Source organism: Battus philenor, unplaced genomic scaffold (assembly GCF_028537555.1).
Source record: "Battus philenor isolate CCGP_79_NKW_IND1 unplaced genomic scaffold, ilBatPhil1.0.hap1 SCAF_10, whole genome shotgun sequence".
In the NCBI taxonomy this organism is placed as follows: domain Eukaryota; kingdom Metazoa; phylum Arthropoda; class Insecta; order Lepidoptera; family Papilionidae; genus Battus; species Battus philenor.
Window position 1 is genome coordinate 3,658,394 of NW_027181662.1, and position 17,266 is coordinate 3,675,659.

The 17,266-nt window shown below is 31.5% G+C and overlaps 1 protein-coding gene across 1 annotated transcript in view; it reads right to left on the reverse strand.

Annotated features, from left to right (window-relative positions):
• NPF (neuropeptide F) overlaps window positions 1-17,266 on the reverse strand; it is a 45,254-nt gene that overhangs the window by 4,549 nt on the left and 23,439 nt on the right. Inside the window, exon 3 of the mRNA XM_068768473.1 lies at window positions 141-189. Within this exon, the coding sequence (XP_068624574.1) occupies window positions 141-189 (49 nt within the window). The remainder of the gene's footprint in view (window positions 1-140; window positions 190-17,266) is intronic.

The following is a 17,266-nucleotide window of genomic DNA, read 5'->3' on the forward strand; positions in this document are numbered from 1 at the left end:
AAACATCGTTTTTTTGTTTATCGTTCATGGCCCGTGTACCAAAAGGTAAAATATGTTGAACATTTAAAGAAAAAATATTTCAATAATATAATTAGTTAAGTGTTGGTGTACAATAATAATAAATAAAAAGGGATACTTACTTCCAAATCCTTGGCCCAGTTTGCGAAGACTTCGGAGCGTTTTCCAAACCTGAGAAAAAATAATTTCCTTTTGTAACTCTATAGACTAAAAACTTAAAATAAAAAAATTTATACGACAAAACATTGTATTATAATATCATTACAGTTTCATTATTATATCGGCCACAAGAGGCCAAGATCGCCTCGATGACCGGACTTGCACTGTCCGCATCCAGCGATTTCCGGTGACCTAAACTATATCGAAGGTCTACCAAGTGGAAGCCTTCCAACGCCGTGCCTATTAGCTTGTGTTCCTCATTTTGGGAAATTACGTCTCAAACTACCCTCGGTAACCATTACTGCTTTTTTTAAATCTAATTTCATTTCACATTAAATGCAATATTGCACAATATAAACTTCGACCGCCAGATATCTATTATAACAGTTCGAAACAGATAATCTAGAAAAAAATATTTCTGGTTCTCAATAAACAATTTGTCTTTGAATGAACTTAATAAAAAATTATAAATAATACTCTTCACTGCCTCTATTCTGCCTTGTACAGTTTGTTTAAATTAGTACTTTAATCAGTTTTCTTTACATTATTTTTTTTTCACATTGCGACGTTATATGAATTCGTTATAGATGGCGACTAGTTATTTGTAAAAGCTGATGAATGCATAACTCATTAAGTACTGATGAAAGCTGAGTGAATATATAACTCATTTAGTATAAATTACTATAGGTACAATAAAATAGTAGTAAATAAAGCGTGTTCAAAATTCAGATTAATACAAGTTATAATAAATTAATATTTACTACCAGTACTTGCAGACTTTGTACTTCTAGAAGTTATCTGGCTATGTCATTCCAGTAGTAAAAGTAAATTATTGCAACATATTTAAATGTGGTTACTTTATAAAGGCTGATTTGAAATAAGCGTAAACGTTTTAAAGGTTTTTCCTGACAAATATGCTATATGTTCACCCCTTTTTTGATCCTACATATAAAATCAATCGTCCTGTATATATAATCATTATTAATAACAATTTATCATCTCTCCCAAGGTTAATAAGATCAGAAAGTTTTTAGGTATTAGGTTAGCCTGTGTTTCTCTTGTACAGTACTTTTGTACAGACAAAAAAGTTCTGAATAAAAAGCGAAGAATATCTATTCTCGTGATTACATATACATAGTATAAAAACCAATTGCTTTTATGGCTAGCTTGTAATCCCTAAAATGTTCCACATACATATTTCATTAACAATTCAAATTCAAGTACTGTGAAAACGTAACAATCTTCGTTCTTTGTATAGTGCAACCCAAATTCGTCTATTATCAAACTAACCCATTCGTATTACAGTTAACATACCCGAACCGTTTTTTAAATGTAATTTAAATATCAAAAAGGCAACGTATTATTAAAAGCCGAGAAAACCTTATGAATAATTATACAGAATGATTATTTGCATTGTAATGAACTTCAATCAAGAATTCACTTATTGAATAATTATGTAAAATATATAATTTAAATTTACGTTTTGAGAATAAAATTCTGAACGGCGATCACTTAATCTCCGCTAGATTAATGTTAATTAAAATTTCGTTATATTACGGAATAAAGATTTGAATAATGATTTTTTAATTATCATCTGAAATAATGAAAGTTTAATAACATTAGTATTCCTTACGTATTTAATAACCAAATGCTTAATCGATATGATATGATCAAGTATCCCAAATGCTATCATAATTAAAATATATAAATCTCCACTTTTATTTTTAAAAATATTGACGGTATAATTAATAGTCTTTCAAAGTACGAGTACTAATTTTAATAAAATATTACTCTTTGATTAAATTTTCTAAATTTATCTTACAGCATTCCGATTCTGTGATCAAATCCTTGTTGAAAACATTTTATATTCTTGATAATTTCTTTACATAATGATTTAAGTCAACTTTGTATATTATATTAATGGTTATGTAAGAATAATTTCTAATAAAAGGGTTTTTATATCATTGAAATATTTTCTGAAAAATATTATTGTCAGGATCTCACAATGTCATCCTAAGACATATGGCTCCTCTCAAGATCCCCGCGAGAACTGGTCTATTACTTCCCGCATACAGCGAATGACCACATGTCTTCGATCCAACCAGTGGAGGGCCTGTCCACGACGTATTTTTAAACAATATATAAATTTTTAAATATTAAAAGAAGAAAAAAACATCAGTAAATATCCGAAAACAATCAAGAATTATCTCCGTATGTTTCTAATAGAACAGAATCAGAGCTATATATAATGAATACGCTGCGAGTATCATAAATATAAATTAATACGATGTCCGTAAAAGAGTTTCCCTTGCTGCCAAAAAAATTAAAAAAGAATAGGTTCTATTTTCAATTTTATTTTTGAGATTACTTGACATTCAGTGCAAAATTGAGATATCGACGCATCCATTTCCGTAAGAATTAAACACGTTGAATTCTAATATGTGGTCAAGTATAAAAATACGATTATCATTGGGTCAATTCAATATTCATTATAAAGAATCTTTAAGTAAAACTATATTTTGGTGGACAAGATAATAATTATTGTTTATTATCATCATTTAAAACTATTTGTTAATAAAGAGCCCTAATGAAAATGTATAGAATTATCCGTTTAATTTCATCTTTATTAAATATCTTTAGGTCATAACCTAAGGCATTTAGTTAAGAATTTTGACAGCTCTCAATTAAATACAGACAGACAAATAAAGTGGTCGTAAACTGTACTACAATGAGGACTGAATAATTAAACGTTCAGAAGCGTACTGGTCACATTGTTTCTTAGTACGGTTCATTGGTTTGTTTAGAATTATTTTTTGAATATTATCTGTATTAATAATACGTTTGGGAATTTTTTTTGTATCCACTCGTAGTATTGAATAAATTGCAGGGACATCACATATTCAGGTAAAATAAGTTTTTCAATTTTAATTCTACATTCTCTTTCGTCCTGCACATTGTCTTTTGTTTATTCTTTTTACCCATCACATAATCTATCACTTTTCGCTTCCAGATCTTCTTTCTTGCATCTCCTTCCTTCTTTTATCTGCATTACTAGATTTTTGACATTAATTATCACAGATTATTCGTCTTTTTATCTCACATTTTTTATTCTCTCGACTTTTTAAAGTCTAAGCCTTTTTTCTATTTCTGAGTAGCATAGTAGGTATCGTCTTATATCTTTTATTTTCATTTTTTTATAGAATGATATAAAAATAACAATAAATGATATATCAGATGGTTTAAAAACAATATTTCACGTCATAGGGTTCCATGTCAGTTAGTAAACGCCCTAATGATAGTAACACATCACTAATAAAGAATTTATGTACTAACATTTAAAAATGGAAGAGAGAAGAGAGCTTAGTCATGCGGGAGGAACACTGAACGTGCGATGCCCATGCCGTATCGACAGAAGGGATGGGGATCGGGAAACATCGATAGTCGTACCTTGGCCGGGTGTGGTAGGAGTAAATGCGGTCTAGATTCTGCAGCTGAAGAAGCCGCACCGCACGATCTAACAAGTCTGGGTCGACGCGTTCCCCATCCGCAACGTCGCGGCGGTCAATCCTGCCAATATCGATAACGATATAACATCTGGTCACATCACTACGGTTTCGGACATTTGACACGACCAGCATACGGTTGTGAAATCGACAAATTGAATCTCGTTTCCTATTTATCAAAAATAAAATAAAATAATCAAGTCATCCGCGATAAAAACAGACCACTTACTACTATTATTAGTAGGAAAATAGTTTTCAAAATTTAAAGTTTTACAAAATTAATTTAAAAATAGTGAGCATGGACAAGCGACGTTACATTATGTTATTGCTTCAAGAACTATACACACCTGAGCAAAATATGTTAAAAATTGACATTTCACCTTTGTAGCTAAGGAGGACGAAGATGTTACTTTCTTGGAAAGTATTGCTAATGGCTCTTTTAACGGAATAGCTAAACAGAATGCTTTAAGAAAGCTTCCGTTACATTCTTCACGTTAATAAATTATAGGTGAAATTAATTTTGTATTCGCAATGCTAAATAGTTTAACAGTATATTTTGATAGACATTGACTTTGAGAATACAAAGTACTTTGTGTACAAAGGATGTAAAGAAAATTATTAACAATTAATGTTGTGCTAGGCATTAAGATTAATCGCAAATTTGATTTGTTTCAATTTTACAATAGACATTATATCTTAGCTATGTATTTATTTTAAAATTTTAATCTATCAAAAGTGTAAAGTTTGAAGTGGTCGTGACATTTTATAACACATTATAATTTGCTTGTTTTTCTTTACTAAATTTTAATTTGTTTTTCTATGTGCATCATTGAGAGCCTACAATTTTAAGAATGTTGAATAAATAAAAGTTGGTAGTAATAATGTATTGAATAAAAAAAAATAATTCACTCCGTTTAGCGGACTCGTAGCAATATTTTCGCACTGTAAGCTTCAACACGATTTACTATTTACACGTAAAATTTCATTTGCGAAAGAAAACAACAAACAATGAAACTTTAAATTTTAACGATATTATATCGTCTTTATTAGAGAAATATAATATTTTTGGTAATGAAAACAAATCCATACACCGACAACGAAATATTCTTCATGTCGAACACTGGAAGTGTATGCGTTACAATCAGTCTCACGTCATTTTAATCAATCAACGTTCAAGCCGCAAGTGAAATAAGTTCTTTAGTTTATAGTTCGCAGTTTCGTGTTATGGTAAGCAGAGAACGCTGCTGTGCATCCTCTGAAAACTTGTTTGTGAGCACAAAGCGTGAATTATTTTAGTGACTGTATCCAGGAAATCGAACCCACGACATACGTAAGTTATAGTTCTCTACCGTTGAGCTACCGTCGCCCAGTATACCGGTTACCGGTATTTAAACCTATGATCGTAAAACATAATCTTCAACGCGGCACAACTTCACTAAACCTAACTAACTTCAATAAATCTTGTTTACTTGACCCGCGCTATCATTTAAATTCATTCCTCTATATCAAATTCAAACCATACGTAAGATTAAAAATTAAATTATTCACACTACAGTATCCTTTTTAAATTACATTCGTTAAAACTGATTTCTATACGGATCAAAGTGTAAGGTACAAAAAGGTAGCAATTACGATTAGCGATACCTTTAAAATTAGTTTAACAGATGTTTATTGATCCACTCGTTAGCCGAGCTTTAATATTACGCAGCTAAATTAGTTTAGTATCGGCCATTTTGTTTTAATCTAATCTGTAATGGTCTTTGAAAGCGTTCTTTTAACTAACCTTATCTATGAACATTACTATACCAAGAACGAGTGAGGGGGCGTGTAAATAATTTATACATATAGAGTTGTTCTAATCAATTTGGTAAACACTCTTCCGTTATTTTTGTTGTTTGATATATATCGAAATTAATCGACATATCATAGACAGTGAAAGTATTAAAGCATATTTATTTCAATGCATATGTACATTCAGGTATATTTTAATTAATTTTCTTAACTCTATTTTCATCAATAAAGCAGAAAAAGGAGATATAAATTAAAAATAGGCAAAGAAAGATATGCGAGTTGCAATCGTCAATAAACATATTTACTAATTTATCAATATATTTATTACAAAAGAAATACACTTATTTTATTGTATTTTTTTAAAGCACACTTTATATTTGCCTATATACGCCCACTGCATGGCCTTCCCTTAAAGATCGTCACGATTTATTCGGTTATTTAATTCCGGTCTTGTGCTCCCTTGGACCTCGTCCAGGCGACTGCGTGGTCACCTTTCGAGAAACATTCAGGCCCACCGACCGACCGTTCCACGTGAGATTTGGATCACCCACAGCTACTTCAGACAAGTAATATTTCGAGCTATCAGCTACCTTAGTCTTGCTGCTTACCCCCTCGTCCTAGCGAAGCTCTAAGCATAGCCCTCTTCATTGCACTTACATATTGGGTATGATATAAAATACAAAATAGTAGTAAGTAAATTAGCTTAAAAATTAGATATATAAAACATGTAAAATATAGAAAATTTAATATTCAAAAGAAACTAATGTTTCTAAAAATGCAAGCGTGGGCGTAGAGTACATCGTGACACTTGTGCGCATACAAGGGAAAGCACTTGATACCGGACCGCAAATAACAACGCAATGCATCGATAATTAGCGTGACACTCGGGCGCTCATTAGTTTGTGCATGTAACCGTTAACATCGACGTTGGAGTGGATTGTTTGAGAGCCACTCGTGATATCGTCACGGTATTTCCCCACAAAAGACTAGATAGTTTGAAATAAATCGGTGCTGACATTGTTTTACCTTAGTGTTAAGACACTTTGACTCACAATCGTACGCTGTCATTAACCATTAGGTCAAAGATTCAATATATCTTTATGTTTTTATTTATTAATGACATATAATTCTCAGGCTACAGTCTAATGTAATTCAGACTATTTGCATTCATTACAAAAGGATTGCCACTGATCACAAACAAGTTTTCAGAGAATGGGAAGAACGTATGCTGCGCACACAACGCTACTAGCAGTGGTAGCCGAGCAGTAAAGGTGTGTCTCTGTAGAACTGAAATTTTTTTTGACAGAAGTTATTTGACCATGGAATTCTAATAAAGCTTCAGAATAATCACTTTATATAAGGTGATTGGCAGATGGAAAAGCTAAAGGCTCATTAAAATTTACATCTAAAATCAATCTGTATAAATATATAAAACTACTTTTATAATAAACCAGTAAGTTGTAAGTTTTATCAACTAGATTCAATATAACTTTTATTACCATGTTAGAAGCGACGAAATAGTATGGCTAAACCCTCCGGGCAGACCGCATGTTCGTCGATGACCCTCATTTTATATTAAATATACGGTGTACACCCAAAAACAAGACATCGTATGGAACTTGATTCTTATTTATTATTTAAAAACCGTATTATTGTAATGTCCTTTCGTAAATAACATACTTTTAGTTACTAAATATATGATAAAAATATTTAAGAATATTTTACTGAATCTTACGACAGAATGTCCACTGCTACATACAATACCCGACGATTAATATTACACATCGACCTTCGGAAAGAGACAATCGGCTAATTTCGGCATTATCTTCGTCCCACACGACCTATGTGATGTTTTTGTCAGTCGTGCGACAGAGATAACTACTCTACGAAGCCGAAATTAGCCGATTATCTCTTTCCAAAGATCGATGTGCAATATGTATCGCTAGGTGTTGTACATAGACCTTCTTAATAGGTTTCCAATAGGATAGGTAGGAAGCGGCTAGCATCTATCATCTCCGTCTGTCTACTTTTTGATTAGATATCTTATACGACGTTTGCTAGTCTGTAGTCTCCACTAAAGAAACTTAAGGCCTCAGAGGTCATCTGTTTTACTCACTATGAGGCCTGTTCACTGTCAATTCAATCAGCCAAAACACTGGGCTCTATCGGTCACTTTCGTTCGTCTACGTATCTCCTTATACCTGATTAAATCTTGTATAAAAATCCCGAGCATAGCTCTCCTTTGTTCCTTGAGAGGCTATGTGACCAATAAATGCTAAAGTGTGAGACCACGTTTCAATGCCGTAAATCATCTCTACTAACGATACAGTAAACCGCCATAAATAATTTTGTTTTGTTTTCGAATGTTATAATAAATTCACAAGATAAGATACATTGTACATGAGACTAATATAAACAAACTTTGACGTCATATTTACATTAGAACAAATCGTGATTAGCTTGTTTTATTTCCCGGTATTCAGATCTGATTACCCGATTTACCCCTATTAATCAAAAACTTGATATAAATAACTTTTTGGTCTAACTTTTAGTACAATCAATAACTTTAGACGATATCTATCTTAAGTGCCGTTAAAATTATAAATGTGATATAAAACAACGACCATAGCTTTTAAAATCAAATCAACAATATGTACTTAAATCACAATATTTTGTTTTAAATCAAAACGGTGCTACCTCGCATGACTCCGATAGATGGCGCTAGTGGTCGATTGTCTATCATTATCCGTAGACACGGGTGGTCGCATATAATGACACCGCCCGTGTGAGCCGGTAATTAATTAATAATTAAGAATCAACGTAAATTCGCCTTTACGACACATTAAAAGCGTATTACGCGAAAGCGATTGAATTCTTAGTGTAAATATATTAACAGACCATTAACAAAATGATAATAAATTTAAAAAAAAAGAATTGTTTGGTTGAAGCAATGAGAATAAATATTGTTTGTTTCCAATTTAAACAAATTTATATCGAGTATACCACAATCATTTTTGTAAGTTAAGTATCTTAAAATCACGGATGTTGACGAAGTTAATAAAGGTGGAGATTTATTTACATATTTGCTTATGGAAGCACATTATACATTGTTAAAGACGCCTACAAGTATCTAAAACCGATAACGTAGCAATTTACCCCTACCGTAATTAATATCAATGGTTTTCAACTATATAACTTCTAAGATAGTTTTCAAACGTAACTACATGCAAGTAAACACGCCACACATTTATCAACATACCTTACATAAAATTTTGCTTTGATACGCACCGTTTAAAGGTTCACAAACACCTGGAAATATGTCAGTTTGTGTTTCGTCATCGTTTCAGCCCATAGACGCCCACTGCAAGGCACAGACCTGTCTTTGAGATATCTATGGGGGATATATCATAATCGCCACGCTTGGTTTGGTATTATGTCACGCAGATGTCGTTACTACCTGTCCTGTGAAAACTTGCGTGTAAGTAGTGGCAATCTTATTTAATAATACAGAAAGTGTGAATTATATAAAATTGTAAAATAATTTCATCTTTATCATCATGTCAAGCGATCTCCAAATTCGATGTTGAAAAAAATTGTAAATACTTTGCTAGCAAAATAATTAACTCGAAAATTTAAGTTATTTAAATTTAGCTGTAACATATATTGTTTTATATATGCTACATGTCTGGGATAATTGAGATAGTTTTACTCCAGTTTCTCCCGTTTCCGTAATCAAATTGCAATGTCCTTGACCGCCCACATGAGAAGAAGAAGTATAAAAAAACCTCAACGCAGCTTTTGTGTATCAAATTGAAGTCCTATGATATGCTGGGTTTCTTAAAAAGTGTCTCTTTACCGTTTCTATTCAGTAAAGGAGCTATGTAAATTCCTTTATCACAGAAAGATTTTATGTCTACAAACTTAGAGTAACAAATATTGAATCCAACAAGCAATAAAACCAGAGGTTTTATTTAATGGAAACTTAGATATCTTGTTTCGTCACTTTATTGTAGAAAAGGATATAGTAATCCTTGCACTGGGGTGTCAAATTAATAAACCTCTGTACGAAGCGTCTAACGACGGTAAACTGTTGCTGTCTTCCAAGTCTCGCATGTGAAAATAGTTGTTTTAACATACAACTATTTGTTTATGTAGACTTTTGAATATAAAAAATACAATTTATTCTAATATTGTTTTAAAATAAATCCTGTTTATAAAATATATTATTACAAAAGCAAAGAATTTCTTTTACAATATTTACAAACTGATTGTTATTTATAATACAAAATTATTTTCCTTTATTTTAATAATATCTGAATTCATTGTTAGCCATGAAACGCATTAGAAATAAATCGACTGTAAATATAAAGAAACAGTCAAACCGATACGTTTTTCAAACGCCGCGTGGTATATTTCTCACGTTAATATTAAATATCATTGTAATTCGACAAAAATATTCTTAGAAAAAAAAATGTGTAATTGATTTGAACAAATGTTAGCATTATCTCCTATTTTATAGAGGAAAAATAGCAATCATTTTTTTCATTACCGGAATTAGCTCCGGAATTCGTTCACGAGAAAATCCGTAGTGCTTAATCCTGTGATTTTCGCTAGGCCATGAGCTTAGAGGGATCGAGATCGACCTACTAGTTTTCCTTTTTACGTCGTATACAAAATACAATAAATTAAAAGGAGCGAAAAAAGTAAACAAAGCGACTCTACTAAATACGAAGTAATTTGTTCGAAACTTAAAAGTTAATAAGAATAAAGATTTAATAAAAACATTTTATTTTACTTCATCTGCAGCTATATTATCATCATAATTTTCAGCGTCTTTTCAGCGTCTTTCAACGTACCTAACAATGTCCTCTGTTAGGACCGACTGGAAGTAACCTACATGATCCTCAAGAAGCACTTTGTGCGTAGATGTTCTTCATTAAGCTTGCCGGTTCCGACTTGTATAATTCATGAATACTGTAAATCTATCGAAACCTCTCGATCTATATGTATAGTATATTACTAGGGGAACCAAAAAGTAATGTCGCTTTCTTAAGTTAAATTCACACGACTACATTTTTAACAAGTTTTCATTTCCAATCAACAAAATATTCACCTTGTTATCAACAACCTTTTGTCATCTAGAACACAAATTTTCAATGCCGGAGCGGTAAAACCAATCGTTAATATATGTACATAGAAACGAAATTACTTTTCGGTCCGCCTAATTCACATACGAGTATGTATCATCGTTTTTATAATAATATTTAGTGCGTATTTGTGTTCTTATATAGTTATATTATATCCTTATACCTTATATCCTTACCTTATATAGTTTGGCGATTTTATACGTATATTTTTTTTCAGATAAATATTATATAAAAAAAGAATGATATTTTATTTTTCTAATATTCGTTGCTCTGACTTATCGAAAAATTTTGTTTATTAATTCAAATATACAGGCGCAAGTTCATAAAAGACTCAATTCGGTCATCAATACGAGGTTAAACAATCTCTCATAGTACGATAACGCTATAAATATAACATCAACTCAATGAACACTAAATAGCAATTATTAATGTGACTATTCCACAGCTTTCGTGTAACTTTAAAAGATAAATTTCAATTACATGAGCATAGCACAACTGCGATGGCGTGACAACAAAAGATTAGACTTACTTAATCAACGTTTTTCTGTTCCCCGGGTCTGATAACCTTAAGATCTTTTCAGTGTAATGTATATTTATTTATACTGATTTTATAGTAAAATAAATATATATAAATTATAGTAAAATGAAACAAATACGAAAAACAAAAATTTTGAAATGAGGTTTTACAATACATTTCGATCTAATGGTTCCACAATAAAGATTAATTAAAAAAATTTTAGCAGAATCATATGAAAAACCATATTACCGTGTGGTCACCCAGAAAGTAACGGAGTGGGTTGTGCTTGAAACTTCGCTGCGAGATCGAATCAAAAATGAAGATATCCGCAGAAGAGCCAAGGTTATACGACGTAAATTTAATCATTGCTCATCTGAAATGACAGTAGTGGGAACACACCACTCATGTAACCAATGGCCGTTAAGGCCAAGAGGTTTTCAAGTCCCGACAAGCTGGTAGATGTGGCTGAGGTAGATACCCCATTAGGTAGACCGACATAATTAAGCTCGTGGGAAGTCGCTGGATGCTGGTAGCACTTGTCGATCATCGTGGTAATCTTTGGAGACCTATACCTTGCAGTAAATGTCGATGATAACAGTATGAAATATTTCTAACTTATGATTAATCATGCCAATGAATTGTGATAAGTATTTTCCAAAAGAATTGTGAAAGTCGTCACAAAAAAAAACAAAAAAGTTTGTTTTGGGCTTTTGTCAAATGGAACTCGTAATTTTAAATTGAAGAATATAGATATATTTTATATACATTGTAGACGACCTCAGTCAGATAACATTTTCTTTCGAATCTAATCATTTGTTATTTTTCACTCGATATTCACAAGTGATAGTGATACATAGTGACGTATGACGATAAGTTTATAGTTATATAAATAAATTAGTTAATCGATTGTGAAAACCTCATTACGAAATTAAAGTACTCGCATATTAAACATAGAGAAAATCTCAGTTATTTCAGTAATCAGCCACTACTTAGAATACAAAAATAGTGACGAGAATTACGTCATTCATTTTACTATTTGTAGCTGCCAATAATTATATGCTACGATCATTGCGTAGCGTGCTACGATTATCGCGTAGCATGCTACGATAATCGCGTAGCATACTACGAAAATCGCGTATCAAGCTACGAATATCGCTTAGTATGCTACAAATATCGCATAGCATTATAAATGTCACAAATAATGTGGTACAAGTACTAGAAACATAATTATTCATGGTTATTTTAAATATAATGAATAAGATCTTATTTCATTATTTCTTAAAATAAAACTTTCAACTAAATTTTATTAGCTTAAATTGGAGATATGTGAACACATATCTAATAGAAACTTTTTAACTTGTTCATTATTTTTTTCTCACGATGTCTGTTGCTATATTTTTTTCACTTGCACTATAATCAAAATTGAAACCTAAGACTTCTTATAGAAAAGGACTACCGGTGCGAAGGTCTCATAAATTTTGGTAATACATAATACAAGTAATATCGTCTTACACTCGGAATACAATACAAAACCAATTAGTCTACATTAAAATTTCAAATTTTCATCACGAAATATGCAAATACACATTTATAACTGACATTCGTGTACCAATGGGACTTGTTACACGAGCCATAAATTATACGAGAAAGCCTCCACTACTTTAGGTGCTTATTTTAAAATCAATTAATCAAATTACATACTTGAAATATCTTATTCTTACTTTACCTTACTTATTTTTCACTTTCAATTTACTATGTGACGTGAAAGAGTTATTTAATAATTTTAACCTTAAATTATAAAGTGTTAGTCTTTCCAGAGGTGTCGGCGGTGAGATGAGGAAGACAGATTTGACAAGACATACACAAGATATCTGAGAACAGATTATTTAGCATTTTCGTAACTTGTATATTAAACACAGGAGTAGAAGTCACATTAAGTGAAGTAGGTAACAATTGTCAATTAACTATGGCAATAAAAAGTAGGGTTTCGTTTCAAAATTTCGATATAATTAATAATTATAACAAAACAGAGTCTAATACTACAGTGTATACTGTATTAAACGACCTTTAAATATTATATAACAGATTTTTTTTAATATTTAAGGTTTTAGAAGAGTTCATGATTTTTTTTTATATTAAAGACGAGGTTTGTGTTGAATATACATTAATATTCGCCTTAGTGAATATAAGTATTCCGTATTCCTAAGTAATTATCTCAGGAGAATCGAAAAAGACGATGAAATAATTTTAATGTAACATAAAACTTAATTTCAAGCGTGTGATTAAATTTTTTCAACAACCGGATGCTATTTGACAAAGGTTGTTTGCTATAAGGAATTACGGTAGCGAATTTAATGACTTTTCACCGCTTTTCAAAGCTTATAAGGCAAATTTGAAACGTTTTAAGTTGACAAAGTGTTTGCAGAAGTTTCCATTGTCATTCGTTATACTTTCGCGCCCGCTGGGAATTACATTTCATTAGCGTACTAACTGAATAACTTCATCGGACGAGTAAAACATTTTATGAATTAAATGCAAACATTAGTTGCATACGTTATGAATATTGCAAATAAGTTTGTAGCTATACAAAATTATATTTCTTTTCTTTCCCTTTTAAATTACATTTTTTGGCTTTGTTATATAAATTTACTATTATTTTTATTATATTAATTTACGTTATACTTTCACTACTATCACGATCATGTCAACCGATAGCAAGGCAGCGGTCATCTCCCAAAGATCAAGGAGTTCCCGCGACAATCAATGTGTGGTCGGCCTGCCTAATATGGCACCTACCAAAGCCTCGACCACCGGCTCATGATCACTATTCGACGTTATGCTATATGACATAATGCTTGAATCTAATTCAATTTATATTCAACTATCTTAATTTTTAACCCGTTGGCATGGCATTTTAAATCGTACCAGAAAAGAGGAGAAACTGAGTTAAAGGCCTTTAGCCTATACCTTTTATTATCTTAAACTTGATGTGAGCCTAAACCTTTTAATATTCAATTGTCTCTCTTTCTCTATTATATTATCATGTCATAGAGTATTGCTGTACTGCTCGTACATTGATGTGTTTGCATTTATAGACAAATTAATAGTGATTATTACGATAATTACCACTTTTATTTAAATCATTGATTTGGAACATATGCCGTTATTTATTAATAATTTATAAATTAAATAATTGGCTATTGTTATGAAATTTGGAACATATGCCGTTATTTATTAATAATTTATAAATTAAATAATTGGCTTTTTATGAAATTTTGATATATTACTAAAAGACATAATTTAAGCATTTCATGGATTTTCAGTGCGTTTGCCGTGTATTTCGCGTTTCGGCGCTGGTTAGATGGTTTAGACGAGCCTCCTTGTAATACTTGCGTACCTTCACCAACCAGATGTATCCCACTACCTAACCAAGTTTTAAATAACCAGTGCTGTATTAGAAGTCATTCTAGAAATAAATGGATATTCGCTTGTGACAGGCCTTATTTAGCATGATAGAAAGATTTTTCTGTTACATCTCTCGCTCTTAGCTCCATCTAAATTTGACGAAAATCGTCGAAGAGCTATTCTAGTAATTAGTTTTTTACGTGATAAACTTTATTCCAGACAGAAGGTCCTGAGTAATAATTAAATATAAACTTGGAGATAGATATCATCATGTGTTTTAAATTTAAGGTTTGGAGGAAAAGGCGGTGATCTAGTGACGTGTTCCTTGTCCTTTTGTTAAGAATGACTGTTCACAAAAAATATCTGTCTGGAATCCAATCGCGCTACCTATCTTTAGCCATATCCCGTATTAAAAATTATATTTAATATTTTTTTAAGAATAGATCTGTGATTTAATGAAAATAATTTAAGAGAGTTTCAATGTGAAACTAACTCTTAAAGAGCTTTTTAAGTTCAGACCGTCATAAAGTAAGAAATTGTCACGTACGATGCCTTAGGAAACACTTCGTTGCACCATTATAGTGCAGTACGTTGTGAATGCAAAATAGAATTATTATACAGAAACAGCTATTGAAAAGAACTACTTTTAGAATTTATTTTGTTATTATACGAAGCTAAGATGCAAATGTCAATCGTAGGCGTTGTAGACCAATATTCACTGTATACGGATATTTAAATTAGTAACTATTTTGTTGGCAACTGTGTACAGGTTTATGGAACACTCCTGTGTTAACAAATTAAAAGAGTTCGATAAACATAAACTTATTTAAGAAAACATTTATAAAATAAGTAATAAAATAGCCTGTAAATGAAATGCTCTAACAACTGGTAAGAAGAATTTGTTATGGGCCCTTTTCAGATCTGGGCCATTCGAAAACTTCGTATTTTTAAACTGAAGAATGACGTCATAGAAAAGCTCAATTTGATTCTTGTCTCTGAAATAGTTTTAATCTCATCTATGAAAGATTTATGTTTTAATAGAGTGATGACTGAAAGGAAACAATAAAAATAGTATAATATATAAGGGATAATGATGTAGTAGTGTAAAATTAATAATATCAAAAATCAATGTATATAAATTTCTTGACTCACACTACTATTCAATGCTCGCGTAGTTAAAAATACTAAAGTAATTTAAAATTAAAATCAAATTTCGTATTTCAAATTACTTCGAACATTCTCCTATAGGGTCAAATAACAAAAAAGTACAAAGTGAATTTATAAAGCATTTAATTTTCTAATACAATTAATAGTGCATTTACGCAAGGTATTTTGCCCCCTTCATATTTTTGTCTTACTTTGTTTTGTGTGGCGGAGTAATAAGTGATAAAATGAAATAAACCAGTTTGACGATAATGAAATTTATAGCATATCAACAAGTGCGCCATCTGCAAGCTCCTTGATTAATAATAAAATGATAACTTAGTTGCGTTTAATATATGTTATAAAACTGATTTAATTAAGGCCCTATCTTACAAGGTTGTATTAAACGAGACGACAATGCAATATTACTTGTAAAAAGTCGGAAAGAATTACAAAGTCTCGTTTATCCAACAACAATATTGACTTCCATTTAGCTTTGTACACTCCATTGCAGTCTAGTCTTTTAACGAGAGTAACTTAAATCACATACTCCCGGTACGCTCTTTGTGGATCCAAACTAAAGAGAATTGTGCTCAAAGTTTTAATTTCAAATTTGTTCGTTTAACACACAAAAGATAGTACATGAATTTTATTTAGAACAAATTTAAAACATATTACAGTCGTTGTTTCAGTCTATGGAGGCCCATTGCAAGGCATGCACTTCCCTCAAAGAGATCTTTTTTTTCTTAATGGTCCCCGTTATTAGGGATCTTATTTTATTTCCACACTTATAGAAATCTACAGGTGATATACCATAATTGCCACGCTTAGCATACGGATTAGCAATCGCAGTGTGGTATAATGGTATGCAGAGGACTCTGGAAACATGTTTGGGAGCACTGAAAATCCTATATAATTAATGCATAAAGTATGAAATAACATAAAATTGTTTCCCGTGACTCGAACTCGCTACCTACGTTCGCAAGTTTCTGTCCTCCACCGCTAAGCTATCACTGTTCGGATATCAAAGTATTACAAATGATTTTTTTATGATATCAAAAATACTCTGTTTTGTTAGTTAAGTCATGCGCTGAAATTGATAGATCAAATTACGGCATTCATTAGTAAATTATGCTAAATATTCATGTAAAGTGAGAGAGAAATATATAGAAATTTAAAAGATATCACTTTGGGAAATTAAAAGAAAAATAACCTCTGAAAAATATCCATAATTTTTTAACGAAATCTGAGTAGTAAAAGTATAATCTGTTCAATATCTTGCTTCAGTTAAAATCAACAGTCAAACAATTTGTCTCAGTGAAATTTACTTCGGAATTCAAAAACAGAGGAACGTAACATTAGAGAGAAATATTTACGTCACCAACACAGTAATTTTCCTTCTGACATCAGGTCTTATCTTGTCTCCGTGCTTGACCTGCGCTCACACGTCTGCCCCCCGGGACTATAACAACGTGGAAATTACCAACACCTGAACACCTTTGTACATTGCCTGCTGTACATTAACAAAACGCACTATTTTATCATTGAACTTCCTATTCACGCATCAATTTATTACATATGAA